The sequence below is a fragment of the Erinaceus europaeus genome, chromosome 8 (genome assembly GCF_950295315.1).
Source record: "Erinaceus europaeus chromosome 8, mEriEur2.1, whole genome shotgun sequence".
Lineage (NCBI taxonomy): Eukaryota > Metazoa > Chordata > Mammalia > Eulipotyphla > Erinaceidae > Erinaceus > Erinaceus europaeus.
Genome location: NC_080169.1, coordinates 30,318,583 through 30,341,196, shown reverse-complemented (window position 1 = coordinate 30,341,196; position 22,614 = coordinate 30,318,583). Strand labels below are relative to the sequence as shown.

Below are 22,614 nucleotides of genomic sequence, written 5' to 3'. Positions count from 1 at the left end.
CCACCAGAGTTTTGTATCCTATCCCCTCCATTGGAAGTTTCCTCTTCTTTAACCTGAGGGAATATGGACCCAGGATCATGGGGTACAGAAGGTAGAAGGTCTGGCTTCTGCAATTGCTTCTCCACTGAACATGGGCATTGACAAGTTGATCCATACTCCCAGCCTATTTCTGTCTTACCCTAATGGGGGCAGGGCTCTGGAGAGGTGGGGTTCTAGAGTACATTGGTGAGGTCATCTGTCCATTGGAGTCAGGTTGACATCTGCAACTTGGTGGCTGAAAAAGCATTAAGATATAAAACAGAATGAATTGTTTAATAATCAGGAATATAAAGGTAAGACTATAGCAGATGAGATTTGGGGTCTCTATTTTAGAAAAGGCTAGTAGGTCTATTTAGGTATATTCCAAGGAACCCATGACTTCACTTTTTTTTTTTTGCCTCCAGGGTTGTTGCCGGGGCTAGGTCCCTGCACCACAAATCCACTGCTCCTGGAGGCCATTTTTTCCCTTTTGTTACCCTGGTGGTTTTACCATTGTTGTGGTTATTATTATCATTGTTATTGATGTTGTTGTTGTTGGATAGGACAGAGAGAAATGGAGAGAGGAGGGGAAGGCAGAGGGGTGAAGAGAAAGACACATGCAGACCTGCTTCACTGCCTGTGAAGCAACTCCGCTGCAGGTGGAGAGCTGGGGGCTCGAACCGGGATCCTTACTCCAGTCCTTGCGCTTTGCACCAAGTGCGCTTAACCTGCTGCTACCACCCGACTCCTGACTTCACTATGTTTTGCCTGAGTCCGACATCTAACATGCAGGTGGGCAAAAGGTATTGTCTGGGGAGATCGTGTCAGAGTTGGAAATAGGACTATAAAGCTGGATCAGGACAGAGAGTAGCTCCCAAATATAGGGAAAATATATAAATATTGTTAACTGTAAACCCCATCGATTTGATGCAGGCCCCATATTCAGCACAGGAGCCTGTGTAACCTCACCATCTCTGTACAGACCCCAAAATTTTACTCTTTAATCACAATAATACTTACAAAATAATAGTTCAGAGTTTGTGGTATTCTTTTAAACCTCAAAACTAGATCAACTGATTTCAGTATTATTAAGCAAAATGACAGAAGTAAATAGCCAAACTTATCTGTTCACAGGATGAGGAGAAAAGCATAATAGCTATGCAAAAGACTTTCATGCTTGAGGTTCAGAGGTGCCAGGTTCAATCCTCTGCACCAACATAATCCAGCTGAGCAGTGCTGTCATTAAAATAAAGAATTACGTGCCAGGCCATGGCACATATGGTTAAGCACACACACTATGGTGCACAAGGACCTGGGATCAAGCCTCTGGTCCTCACCTACAGGAGAAAAGCTTCATGAGTGGTGAAGTAGAGTGGCAGGTGTCTCTCTCCCTCTATGTTCCCCTTCCCCTCTCTGTTTCTTTCTGTTTCTATCCAATAATAAATTAAATTAAAAATGTTTTAAATAAAGTAATGTATAAAAAATTATTTTTATTTCCAACACGGTTACCACTGGAGCTTGGTGCCTTCAAGATGAGTCTCATACTCCTAGAAGTCATGCTTTCCTTTTTTCTTATTTTCTTTCTTTTTACTTGATAGGCTAGAAAGAAATTTCAAAATTAAGAGGCATAGGAAGAAAAGCAGAGATACCTGCAGCACTGCTTCACCACTCATGAAGCTTCTCCCCTGTAGTTGGAGACTTAAGGTTTGAACCTGGAGCCTTACAAATAGTAATGTGTGTTCAATCTGGTGCACCACCACCAGGCCCCAAATAATAAAAAAATAAAATAAATCAACTATTACTGAAATGATCAAAACTTATAACTTACCAATATTTTCACTGAGTTGATTGACAAAGGCAACATAGAATTCATTTTCAGTCTGTTAAAAGGGAGTTGTCCATCTGTAGCTTTTTGTCATCCCTGTACTCCATTAAACTACCAGCATGATACTCCTTAGTATAAGACAGAAATGTAGGTAATGCCATCCTGTTCACCTCTGTAATAGTGCCACCAAGAGGGAAAAAATATGTGAGCAGAGGAAAAGTGCAACACAGTGCTCTCATGTTATAGCGCCTCAAATTCCTCCCACCAGCGCAAGAGCATTTCAGCAAAGCATAAATGATGACCTCCTTTCCTTACAGGTAGACCTTGCCAATTTGTACATCAGAATCGGAGCCAGGAACATGCCCACCGTTTTCCTGCTGACAGATGCCCAGGTTCTAGATGAGAGCTTTCTTGTGCTGATTAATGACTTGCTGGCATCAGGTGATTAAACCAACACATCTCTTGAAGTATCTTCCCCAATGACAAATTATCTGTAGTTTCTGTGAACTTTAAAGAGAGATAATTTGTCTTTGTGATGTTTGCTGGGGCAGTCTTTGGGAAGAAGCCTATAAACCTACCTAATTTGAGGTGTATTACTTTCTTTGTCTGTTTTTGGCTATGAAGTATCTTGGAGGGACCTTCAGTAGATCAATGTTATCTTGACAAGTAGGGACTCAGTGGGGATGTGTTTGTTATAACCCATCCTCAGCATTCTGTGTGACATAAATGTAAAAGAAAATAAAAAATAGTGATTTCTGATTTCAAACTAAAAGCTTACCATAAAGGTGAACTTAGTATTTTTTAATGGTTTAGGCACTTTACAGCCCTAATATTAAAATCATAGTAGTCTTTCAGTGATCCCACTTACTTTTTGTGGACAGGAGAAATCCCTGATCTGTTCAGTGATGAAGACATGGACAAGATAATTTCTGGACTTCGAAATGAAGTTCGTAGTCTGGGCATGGTAGACTCCAGAGAAAACTGCTGGAAATTCTTTTTGGCCAGGGTGCGACTACAGCTCAAAGTAAGAAGCATGTGATTTTACTAACATATTATTTTAAAACCTACTAGTGGGACTATGAAATAATTCTATTTCACAAACCATGTTTTAAGTGTGAATTTCAGCCATTCCTTTTGTAAGATTATTTGCATTTTCATATGCCCATGTCTATTGGTTACCTAACTAAATTTGTTTGTGATACTAACCCACACAAGTCTTGTATTGACCAGACAGTGTGATCCTCTATTGAGTTGGGTGTGACCTGTGTACATTTTTAAAATTTTATTACTTATTATTGGATTAGACAGAAATTGAGGTAGGAGTGGGTAGTAGAGAGGGAAAGAACAGAGAGACACCTGCAGCTCCTACTTCACCACTCAAGAAGCTTTCTCCCTACAGATGGGGACCAGGAGCTTGAACCTGGGTCCTTGCACACTGTAATGCCACCACCTGGCCCCTAGCCCTTAGATATATTTACTTTGCCTATTTTTGATTGCTTTCTAAAAAAAAACAGACATATATTCATTTCAGCAAAATTTAAAAAGTAAAACTACAAAAGCAAAAATATAGAACACTCACTAAGACACAGCTCTGAAAAGAATGTAATAGTAATAAGCAGAAGCACAATGACTTAGAAAAATTTGTTGATATTTATAGGCAGAAAATAACCAGAAGAAACACAATAATACTTCTTAATAACAGCATCATTGCCATAGCACATAAAAATATTTTTATTCTTAGATGTTTTTCACCACTCTTTCAATTCACTTGATAGTTTATAGACAAGCCATTCTCTCTTTCCAAAGATCCACAAAAATCAGTCTTATCACAAGCAATTAAAAGGTGTACTTTTTTTTAGATACACAGGAGTCAAGACTAATATTAATATTTGATCTTAGTTGGCAACAAGTTTAGGGCATTCTGTACCTTTTCATAGGAGAAAGGAACCCTGCAAATAATTGTAGTATGTGACCAGTGCTAATATTGCCATGGGATTATAGAGGAACAAGGTGTCATTCCTAATAGCTGTGAGACCTCCTAGGGAAATGATGTCATGTGTTGAACATGGGTTGGAATTCACAGGAAAACAACAGACTGGAGAAAGACTTTTGGGTAGAGAAGAGAGCCTAGGTATGAAAGTTAGGGTAGACTGCACAGTACATATTTTGAGATTCTAGATGACTAAAAGATAGAATTCCTATGGGGAGTATCAGGTTATAAGAAAGTAAATTGGACTGCGGTAAAGGGGTTTTAAATCATTAAGGGAACAGTGGAGGAGTTTTGAATTAAGGAAGTGACTATGTCAGTACTTCCCTGCAAGTAATTGTGGTGTATTACTCAGATAAAAAAATGCTTAATGCAAGGTTCCTCTATAGAGACTACCTTCTGTTTTAATGTAAAATGTATATGCATAATGTAAACAAGTAAGCAGCAGTAAAACTTGACTTAAGAAAACTCATGGGGTGGGGTTGAGGAGGCAGTCAGTAGCATACACAGTTGAGCACATACATTACCAAGCCCAAGGACCTGAGTTTGAGTCCCCACACCCCACTTGCAGGGGGAACTCATCATGAGTGGTGAAGCAGGACTGCAGGTATTGGTTGTTTTTTTTTTTTTTTTTTATCTCTGTATCTTCTCCCCCTCTTAATTTATCTCTGTCCTAGTAAATGTAAAATAGAAAAAGGAAAGGGGGAAAAATGGATCATAGCTGTAGGGAGCAGTGGATTCATAGCGCTGGCTTCGAACCCCAGTGTTAATTCTGGTGGTAATAATTTTTTTTTTAAAGCAAAGAAAACTTATGGCCAGGAGTCAATTTATGAATTCTGTGGACAGATGCAAAGGAGTTTTTTGTTTATGTGTGTACTTTTTGTTTTCTTTAGGATTTCAGCATTTGCTTCTAATATGAAAAGCCAATGTTGCAAGTTTTCTTCTTTCCAATATTTTTGTTCCATATGGTTTTAGAACTTTTGAAATGGGGGCCCGTGATGCACCTAGCTGAGCTCACGTTTCACTTCCCAATAACCCAGGTTCAAGCCTGCAATCTCCACTTGCAGGGGGGCGAGCTTCACAAGCGTGAAAGCAATACCTGCAAGCGTCCCTCTCCATTTCCCTCTCAATTATTCTCTATCCTATTAAAAAAAAAAGTAGGGGAGTCTGGCTGTAGTGCAGCAAGCTAAGCTCAGGTGGCGCAAAGTGCGAGCACTGATGGAAGGATCTCAGTTTGAGCCCCAAGCTCCCCACCTGCAGGGGAGTCTGTGAAGCAGCTTTGCAGGTGTCTACTTCCCCCCCTCTCTGTCTTCCTCTCCTCTCTCCATTTCTCTCTCTCCTGTCCAACAACAAAGACAGCAACAACAACAACAACAATAATAACTACTACAATAAAACAAGGGCAACAAAAGGGAATAAATGAATAAATAAATATTTTTAAAAAATAAAAAAGATACATAAATATCAAACTCTTGAAGTTATAAGAGAAATAAGAATGAAATGTTTTAATTTTAATTTTTTGTGGGTAACATTTGGGATAATGGAGATTTCATTTTATATTTGGTTAAATTACTTTGTTTATTTTTAGCATTAGTAAAATGTGAAATGAGAACACATGATGTAAACAGAAAATTCAAGCTTCTTCAGATAGAAATGGGGGATAACTGAAGGAAGTTACTGCTTTACCCCTCCTCCTGGTGTTCCAGGCCTTCTAGACTAGAAACAGCATCTGCAGCTGCTCCCAAGACTTACAGTACATGAAAATGGGGATGGGGCAGTGGCATTGGCCAGGAATATGGAGATTAAGTCATAGTTATTGTCAGATTTTTCAGTGTCCTACCATTTTAAATTCTACATCATTATAAGTCAATCCAGACAGTTGTTACAAGGTCTGAATTTAAAGCTCTGTTAACCAAAGAATCTTCTCCCTGTTAAAAATGTGACTAAGAACGTATATGCCATGTTGTAACAAGTCTAGGGGTTGTATCCAGTTCCTCAGTGTTGTACTTGATTTAGTTTTTATGAAGTGGGGAAATGAATATAATAATAGAATTTGAAATGGCGGTATAAATTTCTATCAACGGTTGTTCCTCCAAGCAACAGAATCAACATTACCCAGAAAATTTTATTTTGTTAATGTCTTGTTGAGCTAGGGCCTCACAATTCACTGCTACTGGTCTAGTTTGACAAAGAAGAACAGACAACACAGTACTGAAACTTCTCCCTGGGACCAGGCGGTGGCACAGCGGGTTAAGCGCACATGATGTATCTACTTGTTATATTCATTTTTAGCATCTGCTCAGATAATTATATATGACTTTTCTCTTGGAACTTGTAAATATCCATTTAGTACAAATATAACTACAAAAGTTTTTCTCCTCTACCCAACCCCATCATTGCTCCACTCTGTTTTATGATGGTGCTGGGGACTGAACCTGAGACCTCAGAGCTTCAGGCATGAAAGCCTTTTGTATAACCAGTATGTGGTCTCCCTAGCCTCCAGTTTTGGATTTGTATAATGCTAGATCTTTTTTTCTTTTTCTTGCCAAATCCAAGATCAGTTTTATGTTCATTTTTATTGTTGATTAAGAATTGTAATGTCTCATCTTTTAGTGTTTACCTTGGTATAAACTAGAATTTATTTTGGCATTAGACATGGATCTATTCCTTCCATTGTAACAACTGCTAATTGAACAATCTATCTAGTAAAATAATCACTGGTAAATTGTATAAAGGACATTGTGGCAGTTTTTGTTGTTGTTGTTTTTCTTTTAACATACATATATTATTAGATAGAGAATTTGAAAGAGGAAGAGGAGAGAGAGAGAGAGAGGAAGAAAGAGAGAGAGAAAGAGAAACCTGAAGACCTGCTTCACCACTTTTGAAGCATCCCTCCTGCCAAGTAGAGAGCAAGGGCTCGAACCCGGGTCTTTGGACATGGTAACGTGTGTTTAACCAGGTGTACTACCGCCCAGCCCGCTTTTGTCGTTTGTCTTATTATATTTGTTGTCTAATGCTAGCAAAGAATCATGGTGGTGTATGAGGTGTGGAACTATACACTGTAATCTCATGATCTTGTAACCCACTATAATCACAAATAAAAAATAAAGAATGTTTTTTTAAAATTATGCTAGCAAAAGGTAGAATGTCTTTCTCAGGCACTCCTTGTCTTATACTTGTCACTTAGTTTGCAACTCTATTAGAAACATTAGTATCCCACACATATTGTGTGTGTGCGTGTGCGTGTGCGTGTGCGTGTATGTGTTTTGCTGGAGATCAAGCCCAAGATCTCATATGTGCTCTACTACTGAGTCACTTTTCTGCCTCTTTTTTCTTCAAGTCATAAATATTACTCTCAAATCCCTAGAATTTCTTTTCAAGGATTCTCAATTTCTCTGTTATTTTCCGATGTGACTTTCAACAGAATATATTAAAAACTCTAGAGTTTTTTGATAAGCTGATTCCTTTTTTGCAAATGTTCCTGTCTGGACAGCCTGGGAGGCTAAATGTGATACAAGGGTTAGTGAGCACACCTGGCAGGTCAAGTTAATTGATGTGAAGTTGCCACCCCATTACCCATGCTCACCACCCAAAGCCACTTCCCATTTGGAAGGCAGGGGCAAGCTAGCAAAACATGACCTGTAGATTTCACAGGACAGTTCACATTAATGATGGTAAGATATGTGATTCCTTGCTTTGCCTGAAATAAACCAATGAATGAATGCCAAATCCCTTACCTCCTTTACATTTGTGTATGTACATTATCTACAGAGTTCACATCTAACAACTAGAGTGTGTTACTTCATCTTTTCTCTTGGTGACTTTAATTAACTTACAAACTTTCCTTTCTTGCCTTCCTTTCTAGCTTTCTGATACTGTAAGACAAAGAACACTTAATGTATGTGCCAAATCCTAATTCTTGACCTAGTTTTAAGATGCCTGTCTACCTGCCTGCTAATGTATATGCCTAACTGTACTGATATATTTAGAGAAAGAGAGAAAAGAGAATGAGAGAAATACATTTATGATAAGAAATACAGGTTTATGATAGAGAATTTAGTGTAGTTATCAATAACTGAGATGAAGCTGCTTCTCCTGTCTTATCTCCCTGGGAGTGAATAGATGTGGTGCTACCTATTGGGATCCCACATATAATTTTTTGTCTAAATTGAGATCTTTCATTGTTGAAAGAAGAGGAAAGAAAAATATTAAAGCACCTGTAAAAATCTATAATTATATTCAAAAGCAAAATATGAATATCTTCAATATGTACATATTTTACAATAGTAAAAATGTAAAAAAAAAAACTGTATTGAATGAACACATATTAAAGGATGCTGTCAGACCTTACAGAGGCAAATGAAGTTACAAAGTTATTGGGGATTTTCAGGGGGTGTGACCATGGAGTAGCAGCAACTATAAGATCAGGTCCACAACAACTAGATTAAGCAGTGAAAATCTAAAACAAAACTAGGTTCTCACAGTTTTTTGAAGGAATTCACTGAGATGCAAGTGGGTGCAATTGCAAGTGGTAAGGAGTTCAGGACAAACTTTCAAGACAAAAATAGCTTGATCTGGGAGTCAGCAGCCTGCAGTTGGCAGCAGGTGTCATTTTGGTACAGACATACAGAAGAAAACAGGCTTGGCCCTAGAAGGTGGGGAATAGTCTGGTCAAAAGCTAAAACTATGCAGCATGTTCAGACTGAAACAAAGCAGCAAATACCTCTTCTGTCTCAAGCTTATACAGAAGATACTCCCTCCTCCACCATGACATATAAATAATATAGCCACATCTTTACCTGCTGGTTGAACAGCAGAAACCATGCTTAGCTAGAACATGGGAAATTCAACTGTTAAAGCACAGGAAGATTTGGAAAAAATGTCTAAGTTTGAATTCAGAAGACTTATTATGATTATAATTCAAGAATCTAATCATGACATACCAACACAAATTCAGGATCTCAGATATCATTTCACCAGAGTTACAAGACAAAAAGAAAACTGAGCAGAGCTACAGGATATAAAGGACATTTTGGATGGAATTAAGCAATATAAAGGAGGTCTAGTAAATAGAATAAACCATCTTGAGGAGTGAATGTTGTGGCTAGAAGGTAAACCCACCACATTTTCTGAATACAAAACTGTTGTAGAGAAAAGTTCATAAAAAATGAAGAATTCTCTGTGAAACAGCAAACTCCATCAGAAAAATGAATGTGAGAGTTATCAGAAGACCTGAGGAAGAAGAGGGGGGCAACAGAGAATATATTAAAATAAATCATAGCAGAAAAATTTTCATACCTGGAATGAAAATGTCTATTCAAAGCATAGACATTCAGAAAGCTGGACAAACACCCGGGTTCCTGAATCTAAAGCAGCCCACACTATGACACATTATAGTAATACTATGCAAAAGCAAGGACAAGGGAGAAGAAAATGCAAACTGGTAGGGAAAGGAAGAATCTGACATACAGGGGCTCATCAGGCTTTCATCTGATTTCTCATCACAAACCTTAGAGGTAAGAAGGGAATGAAATGACATATTCACAGTAATAAAAGATAAAAATTGCCAGCCACAAATACTCTGTCTGCCAAATTATCCTTCAAATATGAAGACAAAACTAAGATTTTTCCAAACAAACAGAAACTAAAGGAATTTACTACTCACAACCCTGCCTTGCAAGAATTATTGAAAGGACTCCTACATAAAAAGAAGCAAAGGGAGCCCTCAGTCCCCACCTGCAGGGGGAAAAGCTTCATGAGTGGTGAAGCAGGGCTGCAGGGATCTCTCTGTCTCTCTCCCCCTCTGTCACCCACTTATCTCTCCATTTCTGACTGTCTCTATCTATAAATAAAAATTAAAAAAAAAAAGCAAAGGAACTCCAATTCTAAACAAGGTGAGCTGAGTGGTATTATAGAATAAAGCCAATAAAACAAATGAGAGCAAAAGAAGAAAACAAATGCATCAGAAAAAGGAGGGGGTGCAAAATGGACAGTGATACGACCAATGTTGGTGAACCAAAGCCAACTATCAAAGACTTATATAATAGACTAGAAACTGTAAAATCCAAGTCTTTCTCACCTTGGATGGAACCTGAAGAAAACGTATTGGATGGGATAAGTCATGAAGAGAGGGAGGAGTAATAGATGACCTCACATGTAGGTAGAACTCGAGAGACAGGTTGAGAAAGGGAGAACACAGGATAAATTTAGACTGGGGGTGGTGTACTACACCAAAGCAAAGGACTCTGGAGAAGGGTCAGTAAAGAAGGACTTGTGGGGGTGGAGGGTTGAAGGTGAAAGTATTTTGTAGACACTCATCATGTGGAGTTGAATATTTTCTACTTAAACCTGTATTCCTATGAGGAGTCTCTTAGCATTTTGTCTCTTAGCATTCTTGAAGTATATTGAGACTTTTGAAGATAAATGTAAATCTAAGTTGTGGCTGGAAGCTTCTGAAGTAAATGTGTGGGAGGATTACTTCTGAGAATAAACTATGTCAACTGGGGAAAAAATACAGATCACCGAGTGATGGCAGCAATTCAAATGTTCATTACAAGAGGAAATGGACTGAGTTCTGTTCATGATACAAAAATAAATACATGCTTATGGTGGATCTTATCTAAAAGAAATTGAAACATAGTACACAGTACAATGAAAAGTTTATTGCAAATGAGTTATAACACCTGTGTGGGGGGAAAATAAAAGAATAGAAAATTCTATGGTATGGATTTAAAAAACAAGTTCCTGACACCCAAATTTCAGAGCTGCAAGAAATACATAGATGGTGATTTTAGGGTTTGCTTTTTTATTTGTGTGAATTTGCTTTTAAAAAAGAGCACAGCTGTCTGAGGCAATTTTAACTTTTTTTTGTTGTTGACTTTTCTTTCCAGTTCACTGCTGGGAACTAACTTAAGCCAACTTGGTCAGAGAAATTGCCAGGACTTTCTGGGAAATTACATTTAGGTGTCCTCAAAATACTCAGAATTAGATGATAACTATTCAAGTGGAGTTCTCATCTCCCCAAATCCCCAGTTCAAGCAAGCTATGTTTCAAGGAAAGAGGATTTGATTTAACTTTGCTACACATAGAGTATATTTATTAACAAAGACATCCTTTTAAAAGTATGACAACCTTCACTATATATTTGTTGTAAGTCCTATTCAAGTAGGAACTTGAATAGTTCTTACTGAGCAAAATTTGTCAGGCATATTTAGCAGTAATTTCATAGTAGACTTGAATTGATACTTTTAGAATCACCTAAAAAAAGATATTACCTTTTCATAATCTGTATACCATGGAAATGGTCAAAATTTAGAGTTTTAAGGACCAAAGACATATAATTGCTGAAAAAGTTCATTATTTAGATTTCTCTATCTTGTCACAGCAACAGCTGTGCCATTTTATTTTTCTTTCTCTCAGAAATCTTGAACACTTCATTTTATCTATGGAAAAAGTCATATTCATCCCCACAATGCCTACTAACTTTTCAATTATGTTATGTTAAGAGGTGAGCTAGCAGTTCTTGTGGCTGCATCCGTGCAATGTGAGCTTCCGTTAAGGAACATGAAATGTTCGTACTCCCAGCCTGTGTTGTCCCTCGTTTTATACTTGATATAGTAAACTACACTCCTGAAGTGAAAAATGACTATTCAAATATATAGCATGTGAACCTGAAATACTTCAGACATAAATTAGACAGAACATTATGTCTTTACTGGTAAAAGCTTCCAAGTATTTAAAGAAGAATTAATACTATTCTCAACTCTTCCAACAAAAAGTATTGGGTCTTCAGAAATGTCACGTGTTTTATTTATGGCTTTCTGTGCAAAAATGTGTCATGATGTTTCTGAAAACCCAGTAGAAGAGATGAGAGTGCCCATTTTAGAAGGCCAGCACTAGTTAGATAACTAAAGACAGAAAAAATAACAAACAAGAAAATAGAATTGCAGACCAATATCTCTGATACATAGATGCAAAAATACTTGCAAAATATTAGCAAGCCAAATCCATGAGTACTCAGTTATACAGTATTTAAAATATATGCCACAATCAAGTGAAATTCATTGCAAAGTTACTAGGAAGGCCCAGCATCTGCAAATCAGTCAGCATGCTGTACCAATTAACAAAACAAAAGATGAAAAATTGTGATAACCTCAAAAGTTGTTCAAAATAATTTGAAAGAAGTCGGTGTCATGATAAAAACTTTCAACAAAGTAGACATAAAGGAATATACCTCAGCATACCACAAGACCAGATCGTCATCTGTTATTTTTTTAAAAAAATGATTTAAAAAATTGAGTTTTTCCTCTAAGATAAATTACAAGGCAAGGAGGCACTCTCACTACTTTTATTTAGTATAGGATAGAATAGGAAGTCTTAGAACAGTCAGACAAAAATAAATGAAAGATAACTAAATGGGAAAGAAAGAGGTAAAACCATTCATAGATAACATGATCCTCTTAACAGAAATCCCTGGAGACTTCACATAAAATAATAATACAAAACTTTAGAGCTTACTAATGAATTCATTAAAGCTTCAGGCCCCACCTGGGGAAAGTTTCATGAGTGATGAAGCAATGCTGCTGGTCTCTGTTGCTCTCTTCTCTCTCTCTCCCTCTCTCCCTCTCCCTCTCTCCCCCCGTCTCTCTCTCTCTCTCTCCCTCTCTCTCTCTCTCTCTCTCTCTCTCTCTCTCACACACACACACACACACATATATCTACCTCCCCATTTCCTATTGATTTCTCTCTGTCTCTATCCAAAATAAATATACAAAGTCTAACTATGATCTTGACCTTAACAAAAAAGTATGCAGGGGAGGACAGTCTCTTCAGTAAATGGTATTGAGAAAACTGGATAACCACATTGCAAAACAATGTGAAACTTAACTCTTTTTTTTTATTATTCATTTAATAATGATCAACAAGACCATAGGATAAGAGGGGTGCAATTTCACACAATTCCCACCACTAGAGTTCTGCATCCCATTTCCTCCGTTGGAAGCATTCCTATTCTTTATACCTCTGGGAATATGGACCCATGGTCATTAATGGCGTGCAGAGGGTGGAAGGTCTGGCTTCTGTAACCGCTTCTCTGCTGGACAGGGGCATTGACAGTTCGATCCATACTCCCAACCTGTGTCTACCTTTCCCTGGTGGGGCAGGGCTCTGGAGAGGTGGGATTCCAGGGTACATTTTTGAGGTTGTCTGCCTGGGAAAGTCAGGTTGGTGTCATGGTAGCATCTGCAACTTGGTGGCTGAAAAAGCATTAAGGTATAAAACAGAACAGATTGTTTAACAATCAGGAACCTAAAGGTAAGAATAGAGCAGATGAGATTTGGGGTCTCCGTTTTGGAAAAAGCTAGAAAGTTTATTTCAGGTATATTCCAAGAGGCCCATGAATGATTTTACTGATTTTCATGTAAATCTGACAGCTAACATGCAGGTAGACAAAAGATATTGTCTGGGAGGGTGGTGTCAAGAGTTGAGGCTAAGAGTAGAAAGTTGGATCAGGAAAGAGAGGAGCTCCCAAATGTGGGAAAAGTATACAAATACCATCAACTGTAAACACCTGGGGTCCATATTCAGTATAAGAACTTTTGTAGCCTCTGCATCCCTATAGGTCTGACTGCATTCCATGGTCATAGCTAGGAACATTCTAGGCTACACTCATTTCAGGATCCATCTTTCTTGAGTGACAGAGAATGCTGACCCAGTCTCCCTTCAGAGAGTGGGGCAGTCCCTACCATTGTTGTTCCACATTGAGGGCAAGGTCCTGTAGGGTCCACAATGCTGCTTCTGATGGAGATGATCAGTGACGGTGCAGAGAGGGATCTGCTAGAGCTCTAGGCCATCTTGTCTATTTGGGAATCCCAGGACTCCCTGACTTGGGCCTCAGATGATGGAGTGGCCTGGTAGTGACCAAAAGAGCCATCACTAAAGTATGCTGGTCTCTTGCCCTTATCCAGCTTTTGTAGTCCTTATTTTGTCTGACAAGGTTAGCCTTAAAGTGATTGAGGGAAGTAAGATAGAAAGTAAGAGAAGGGTATCTAGGTCTAAGTAGAAACTATTTGATTAAGTACTTTATGTTGTCTTTTTTACTTGCTTGCTGTACTTATTCAGTCACTAAAAACTATTGTGTACTTTTGCTTTAAGGTATATATTTTCCCCTGACTTATAGATACATGTGTACATGTGCCCTATCTCATGGGCCCTGGTATATACCTAGGTTCTGTGGCTTTAAGAAGTGTGCCACCCAAAATGGAATTAAGTCCCTTGAGTTAGGAAAGGTCTCACCAGAGTAATGGAGCTGAAGGGTTGACATCCTAGGCCTGGCTTCTCTGGACACCGTTCAAAGTGAAACATGTTGAGGTGGTACTGCTTGCATTGATTTGGTTGAAATGAAACTGAACTTTTGCATCATAACAGACAACTCAAATACTGGGCTGTCAGGAAAGCCATGATATATTTTTCTATGCAAAAATGCATTATGACTTTTCCAACAACCTCACAGACTGAAGACTTGAATATAACACCAGAAACTATAGATACTCTTGAAGATACAGGATGCAAGTTTTTAAAACACATCTATCTTTTTGATGTTTTCAATACCTGGCACTGAAAGCAAAGACAACAAACTTGAACAAGCTGTACTGTATTGAACTAAACAGCTTTGGCTCAGCAAAAGATATGAACAAAATGCAAAGTCAGCTTTGGGAGAATGGGAGAAAATACTAGCAAACCACACAGGCAATAAGGGTGTTAATTATCAATATATACAAACAGCTCATACAACTCAGTAACAACAACCCAACTGAAAAGTGAGTAGCAGAACTGAACATTTTTCTGAAGAAGATATAATGACTAATAGAATCATAAAAAGATGCTCAGCATCAGTAATCACTGGGAAATTCATGTCAACACCACAATGAAACATTAACTTACAGGTATTAGAGTGAATATTGTCAAAAAAAAAAAAAAAAGATAAGCAAAGACAAAAGTTGTTGGGCAGGGGTAGATAACATGACTAGGCAAAGAGACTCTTTTTTTTCTTTTCAGGCACTTAAAACTTTTATTTGGAAAAAAAATGAGATTAGGACATCAGAAAAAGGGGGGAGGAGAGAAAACATAAGAAAAAAGGCAAACACATGGTGATTACATGGTGATCCAGACAGAGAGAGCAAGCTGAGAGGCCCAGCCTTTTAAAACCAAAGCCTTGCCTCCACCTTTGTAAGCCACACTTGTAACCACTCCTGTTTTCTGAATGGTGCTTTCTTCCTCAACCTTTTTACCCCTTTAGGAATATGGACACAATTCTTTTTAGGGTGTTGGAGGATGGAGTTTTACACTTCTATAACTGCTGCCTGCTCACATGTGGGCAGTTGCCTGGTCGATTTATACTTCTAGACAGACCTGTTCTGTCCCTAATATTTTCCTAGTAGGGCAGGGTTCTGGAGAGATGAGGTTTCTGGACACTTTACTGTGTGCTCATCTGTGCAGGGAGGTCAGGGTGGTGTGTTGGCAGCATCTGGTATTTGACGGATGGTGATCACATGGTGATTTGGACAGAGAGTGGCAAAGAGACTCTTAGGCCTGAGGCTCCAAAGTCCCAGGCTCAGTCCCCCATACCACCATAAGCCAGAACTGAGAAGTGCTCTGATTAAAAAAAAAAAAAAGGCAAATATTGTTCTATATGTAGGAAAAAGGAAACTTTGCATAATATTGGTGAATATGCAGACTGGTACAGACATTATGAAAAAAGAATATAAAGAATCTCAGGAAATTAAGAACAGTGTTAGCAATGGTCCAGCAATCTTACTTCTGATTATATACCCAAAGCAATCAAAGTCATTATTTAAAAAAGATATTTTCCCTCCTATATTCACTATAGCCAACAGTAATGCCTAAGTGTCCATAACTGAATGATTGGATCAAAAAGAGATATAAAAACACAAATTAGCAAGTATAATGAAACTCTCAAATAGTTTTCTTAGAGACAATAACTTGAGTTTACTCCAAGCTATAAAGTTGGAAGAATCTTTTAGAAAAGAAATCGGTGGTTTTCAGTGATTAGTGGAGACACTCAGAAAATTTTCACAATTGACTACTACCAAGAGTTCTGGGAAGGGGCTGGGAAGTAGTGCAGCGGGTTAAGCGCACATGGCACAAAAAACAAGGACTGGCATGTGGATCCGGGTTCAAGCCCCCGGCTCCCCACCTGCAGGGGAGTTGCTTCACAGGCAGTGAAGCAGGTCTGCAGGTGTCTTTTTCTCCCCCTCTGTCTTCCCCTCCTCTCTCATATCTCTCTGTTCTATCCAACAATGACAGCAATAACAATAATAACAACAACAACAATAAACAAGGGAAACAAAAAGGGAAAATTAGCCTCCAGGAGCAGTGGATTAGTAGTGCAGGCACCCAGTCCCAGCAATAAACCTGGAGACAAAAATAAATAAATAAAAGTTCTGGGAGTGGTTCAGTGGGCAGAACACATGAACTCATGTGTGAGGCCCTGGCTTTCATCCCCAACACCACATGAGAATAGCAAGAACAGAATAAAATGGAACTTTATGGTGGTGGGCAAGTGCTTTTATCTGTTTCTCTAGTAAGAAAATTAGGCCAGGAATTATTTCCTACTTTACTGTGATGAAGCCCTGGGTTTGAATCTTGGCACCACATGGGAACACCAAGGGTGGCCCTGGTAAAGTACCATGGATGGTGGAGTGGTGCGGTGGCATCTTTATTTAAATAGACAAAAAGTGGTAGGAAAATGCTTCCAAGAATCCACTTAGTGATACTGCACATACACAAGACCTTGAATTTATTTTTCAACGCTACATTAGATATTAATGTGTTAATTTAACTTAACTTTTTTTTTAACTGGGCCACTAGGGAGGAAACTCAACAGGCTACCTACCCACCCCCACCTAGGAAGGGGGCAGGACTGGATAGAGGAAAACTTGATGGCTAAAGAATATCTCTGCCAGAGTTCTTCCATTTCTAGCAAAACTAGAAATTATTGACCTGTAAATTGAGTCAATAATTGCACTTCTCAAGGGTAGTATATTACTGCCCATTCCCCTCATAGGAAGTACTAATGAGCAAACATGTTTTACTGAGCAGGGCCTATATTAGACAATAGAATAAGCAATTTATTTAAAATTCTCTAACTTGTTTTTGTTTCACTATATATATGTAAATAAACCCTTAGATTCTTCAAAGTGTTATGAACTGCAAATGTTTTAGAAATGCAAATGCTTCATTTAAGTATTCCTGTAGAAGTTTTGAACTATTAAGTTATATCTGTGGGTGTCAGAATTGCCTGGGGGGGGGGGGTTGTGGAAAACATAGGTCCCAGCATAGTGGCCAGAGTTTCTGATTTACAGCTGAAACAGGTCCAAGAATCTGCATTTTAATGACCTCCCAGGTGGTTGTTTGAGAGCCAACAATCTTCTGCCACCACCCTCTCCATGTGAATATTAGATTACATTTCGAGATTCCTTATTTAAGCAATGGAAATAACATAGAAAAACATATTTTTCAACTGCAAAAATATAGAAAAGTAATTCTTTAATGAACATTCTGTATTATCTTTCAATAAATAAAGGAGACCATGGTCCGGGAGTTGGTGCAGTGGATAAAGCCTTGGATTCTCAAGCATAAGGTCCTTCAATCCCTGGCAGCACATGTATCAGAGTGATGTCTGGTTCTGTCTCCTTCTCTCTCTCTCTCTCTCTCTCTCTCCCCTTCTATTTTCATTAATAAATAAATAAAATCTTTAAAAAAATAATGGAGACCCATCACTAACTGAACTCAGAGGTAGTATTTTTTTTCCTCAAGATTAAAAACGCATTGTTCAGATACATTGTTTCCTAACACATTCTAAGACTTTATATTGTGCCAATAAGGAGTATAGAAATATAAGTGTAGGGGGTCAGGCAGTAGAGCCACAGGTTAAGTGCACATGGTGGGAAGCACAAGGACCAAAGTAAGGATCCCGGTTCTATCCCCTGGCTCCCCACCTACAGGGGGTCGCCTCACACGGGGTGAAGCAGGTCTGCAGGTGGCTATCTTTCTCTCCCCACTCTGTCAGTCTTCCCTCCTCTGTTTCTCTCTGTCCTGTCCAACAACAACATGAATGGCAACAATAACAGTAACGGCAACAAAAATGGGAAAAAATGGCCTCCAGGAGCAGTGGATTTGTAGTGCAGGTAAAAAAAAAAAAAAAAGGAAATAAAAGTGTAGAAGTGATAGAAATGTTTAAGATCTCAAAGGATTTTTCAAAATCTGCATTTGTTACAATTACTGGAAATGAAGGATCTAAACTTGTCACCAGAATATGGATGTTGAAAAATCAGACTAGGAATGAAAGGAGAAATCGTCAAGTATAGGGAGAAAAGGACTGGTAGAGAAAACTTAAAACTGAGATAAAAGTGAGAATTATGTATTGTAGGGCAGGGGTAGATAGCATAATGGTTATGCAAAAGAGTCTCTCATGCCTGAGGCTCCGAAGTCCCAGGTTCAACCTGCTATACCACCACCAGCCAGAGCTGAGCAGTGCTCTGGTTAAAAAAAAAAAAAAAGAATTATGCATTGTAACAGAAGCCCGTTAAGTTAGCACATTCGATATTAGAGCAATTATTCAACTTGTAACTAGAATCTTGGATGTAATGAATAAATGATCAGTTAGTTTATGCATCATTAAAAAGCATTTTGGATCTTGGAATTTTATCTCTTTTGAATTGTCAAAGACTTCCAATATGTACAATAACTATAGTAAAACAGCTTAAATGAGCTATGGATTCACATGTGCAGGATTTTAAAAAAATATTTATTTATTCATTCCCTTTTGTTGCCCTTGTTTTATTATTGTAGTTTTTATTGATGTCGTCATTGTTGGATAGGACAAAGAGAAATGGAAAGAGGAGGGGAAGACAGAGAGGGAGAGAGAAAGACAGACACCTGCAGACCTGCTTCACCACTTGTCAAGCGACTCCCCTGCAGGTGGGGAGCGAACTGGGATCCTTACGCCAGTCCTTGCACTTTGTGCTTAACCCGCTGAGCTACTGCCTGACTCCCGGGAATTTTTTTATGACAAGCATTTTTTAATACTGCTGAAGAAAATATCTTTTTGAAAAATAATTTTATCTATTGCCTGATCTGAAAATATTTGAGACTTAAAACTGCAAAACTTTGTTTTATGTCATCCTGCCAGGGTCATTTTTTTCTTTCTTTCTCAAGATTTATTTTAGCTATTTCGCATGAGATAGAGAATCACCAGAGAGAGACAGAGTAGCCAAAGCACTGTGCTGGCACATTTGGGAGCATTAGGCATGTAAGTCCTGTGCTGCCAGCTGAGCTACTTCTTCAGCTGCCTATTGTGACTATTTCTAAAGAGGAAGACAAGACACTCACTCTGACCTCAAACCTTATCTCAGCTGGCATCACTTCCTCTGTGGCCACAAGTCCAGAGGTAATTGAGAAAGGGGGGAAGGAATGAAAGAGAGCTCCCATCTCCTCTGTGCTAGCATTTAGCATAGACTATCTCATCACTACGCCCTGTGATGTTAGGTACAACCAGAAAGAACATGCTGGGGCACCTTCCTGATATTCTGCTCCCTTTACTCACCTAGGCAAACTATCACAACCAAACTCAGGTACCACTGCCAGAATGCCCCTAACAGAAAGTTTGGAAGCCTATTCAGATTCAAATTAGCTGTTATGTCATCCAGTACTTAAAATGTAGGACTTAAATCAGAAACTTAAGAATTTCTCCTCTGAAATATAGCTAAAATTGTTATTTGTGGGAGTCGGGTGGTAGCGCAGAGGGTTAAGTGCGTGTGGCGCGAAGCGCAAAGTCTGGCGTAAGGATCCTGGTTCCAGCCCCCAGCTCCCCACCTGCAGGGGAGTTGCTTCACAGGCAGTGAAGCAGCAGGTCTGCAGGTGTCTATCTTTCTCTCCCACTCTGAGTCTTCCCCTCCTCTCTCCATTTCTTTCTGTCCCATCCACCAAGGATGACATCGATAACTATAACAATAAAAAACAAGGGCAACAAAAAGGGAAAATAGATAAATAAATTTTAAAAAATTGTTATTTGTTGGTTTTGCTCCATAAAAATGTGAAGAAGTTAGGTGAATAGATTGGGTTTTAAATAAGAACAAGTAAGCTTTCAATATGATTAAACATTGTCTTTCTAAAAGAAAATTTACAGTTTAAGGGTGGGGTAGATAGCATAATAGTTATGCAAAGAGACTCTTATCCCTGAGGCCCTGAGGTCCCAGGTTTAGTCCCCTGCACCACCATAAGCTAGAGCTGAACAGTGCTTTGGTAAAAAGAAAAGAAAAGAAAATTTACAGTTTAATTCAGACTAATGGATTATAACATGAAAGAAAGCAAGAGATAAAGGTACTAGTATTGTCTTATCATGGTGATTTGGTTTTATTTTTATTCTTATGATTTATGCATGTGTAATGAAAGAGAATAAAACTCACCTCTGTTGATGACAATTATCAAAAATACTTAGAAAAAGGACAGACAAGCGCACAGCAGTGCTTCTGTAGGTCTGATGGGCAGCCACTGGGGGCAGGTTTGTGCTTTGATTAGCAAGGAGGATAATGTTACTTTCCACCCTATAATGCTTTAAGTTAGCTTAATGTCACGGTTGGCTGAATTCCTTTCTTTCATTGTCTAGTACTTCGATGTAAGTCTTTGCTCACTCATCACCCTCCTGTTTCTGCCCTGCCCCCATGTCTCCACAGATCATTTTGTGCTTCTCTCCAGTTGGTCACACGCTGAGAGTTAGAGCTCGGAAGTTCCCAGCCATAGTTAACTGCACGGCTATTGACTGGTTTCATGCCTGGCCACAGGAGGCTCTGGTCTCTGTCAGCAGGAGGTTCATTGAGGAAACCAAAGGAATTGAGGTATGCTTGGTCAGCCCCTGAATCAATCTCTCTCTGTCTAGGTCAGCAAAATTTCTCAATAAATAAGCAATTTCCAAAATATAGCTCCTATTAGAAAGCTGTCCAAGATGATAAGATCATCATCTTTGTTAGTCTGCTTTCTATGGAATATGGAGGCTGACCTTTGTCACAAGCTTGAGATGAGATAACACACACACACACTCACACACACTCTGCATATAGCTCCTTGGTATGCAGTTTATTTATTATCTTTTCCCCAACTGTCAAGGATTTAACTTAGTTTCTGCTGGATTGCACATACCTGCACTTGCCAAAAAATAATAATACTTTTTCTGGTTAAAGAGTGCATAAACTTAATGCACGATTTCTAATTTTTCTAAGAGATTTTTGCTTTTTTTTCTGTTTGTCAATGAGTACTGAATAGCACTTCTGTATTTAGGAAATATGTGTGAATTTGTTTTCATGAGCAAATGAGTAGAGTGGAAGACACTTATAGGAGTGATTACATTTTATCAACATTGCTTTCATCATTATTTGTCAAAGGAGTCATCATTATGTGTCAAATGAAGACAAACACCAGCATCAGACAAAATCTGCCCAAAATATTTTATACTTTAGAAAATCATTAAATATGACAAGTAACGATCACACTAGCACAAATTCTTAAGTGACCACTAGGTTTACCACAGGATAGAAATTATGCAGGACACTATTTCATCTTCTAGTAATTACAAGAGGGGTTCAAAATGCTGCTTATCAGAGGGAAAAAGTAGGTTTACATTTTTTAATGTCAAATCCCACTCATCTTGTGAGGTTGGTTGGCAAAGAAAAAGACCATTAACTTTATATCCTAGTGTCACTTCCCCAAATGGATAGAAAGCAAGGCTAGTATAACACTTGGAAGTCAATGTTTGACATATTGATTTGACTAAAGTTCTTTCCTTTGCTGTTCAGGTACAGACTTTCCCTTGTCAAAAGTAGAAACCACTTTGGGAACAGTTTTAGCTCAAGGAGCTTTGATCTGTCAGTGACCATTGACATCTGCTGGATGCGGCAGGATTTGCATCATGCTTAGTCTAGAGGGTTCCTGGCAGGTGCTAAGCTTTATCCCATGGTATCATGACGCCTCCTATAGGAAACTGAGTGCCAAATGAGAATTTTTAAAGCACTTTAGCATTTCTATGGAGCTGAATTATGCCTGGAAACAAATTAGCCAGATGATTTCATTTCAGTGCAGTGTGCTTATTTAACTTTCCCACCTTCCTAATTTGTTACTCAGGAGCAGTAATTATAATTCAGAGTACAGCATGTCTGTCCTTTCCTAAAAAAAATGTGTATAGTGCTTTTTCTATAGAGGTCAAAATTAGCTTTCAAGTGTTTTCACTGAGCACTAATATGATGATTTTCTGAGTTTTAATTTCTACCATTAAGGCTGAAAGTTACCAGCACAATTTAGATACTTCTTAATTATTGACCTCATTTGCTAAGTGTAAGGTACTTATACAAGGTGACCCCCCCTTTAGCCACAGAGAAAGGGTTCATTAAAGGCTAGGGGTTTTGTGTGTGTGGCATATAATTTTCAGTCAGTACACACTTAGCACCTAGGGAAGTGGGCTGACTGTGTCTAAGTAAGTGTTTATGCTACTTTTCTGTTACCTGGTATTACACTAAGTGACAGCTGACTGAATGAGCACAATAGGCTGACAATAAAGTATCGCCAGGTCCTTATCTGAAGACTGTGTCAATACATTCCTCCTCATGGGTGACTTGGAAGTGGGAATGGGAGGATGTAGTATAAAGTGGAGAAGAGGAATAGAATCCATCTGAGTGTCCCTGGGAAAAGGGTTGTAAATACTGTGAGAATCAGA

The 22,614-nt window shown here is 38.6% G+C and overlaps 1 protein-coding gene across 1 annotated transcript in view; it reads left to right on the top strand.

Moving 5' to 3' along the window:
- The window catches only part of DNAH11 (dynein axonemal heavy chain 11), a 388,706-nt gene that overhangs the window by 228,036 nt on the left and 138,056 nt on the right, over positions 1-22,614 (top strand). The window contains 3 exon segments of the mRNA XM_060196111.1: positions 2,161-2,284; positions 2,725-2,867; positions 20,585-20,746. Coding sequence (XP_060052094.1) covers positions 2,161-2,284; positions 2,725-2,867; positions 20,585-20,746 — 429 coding nt within the window.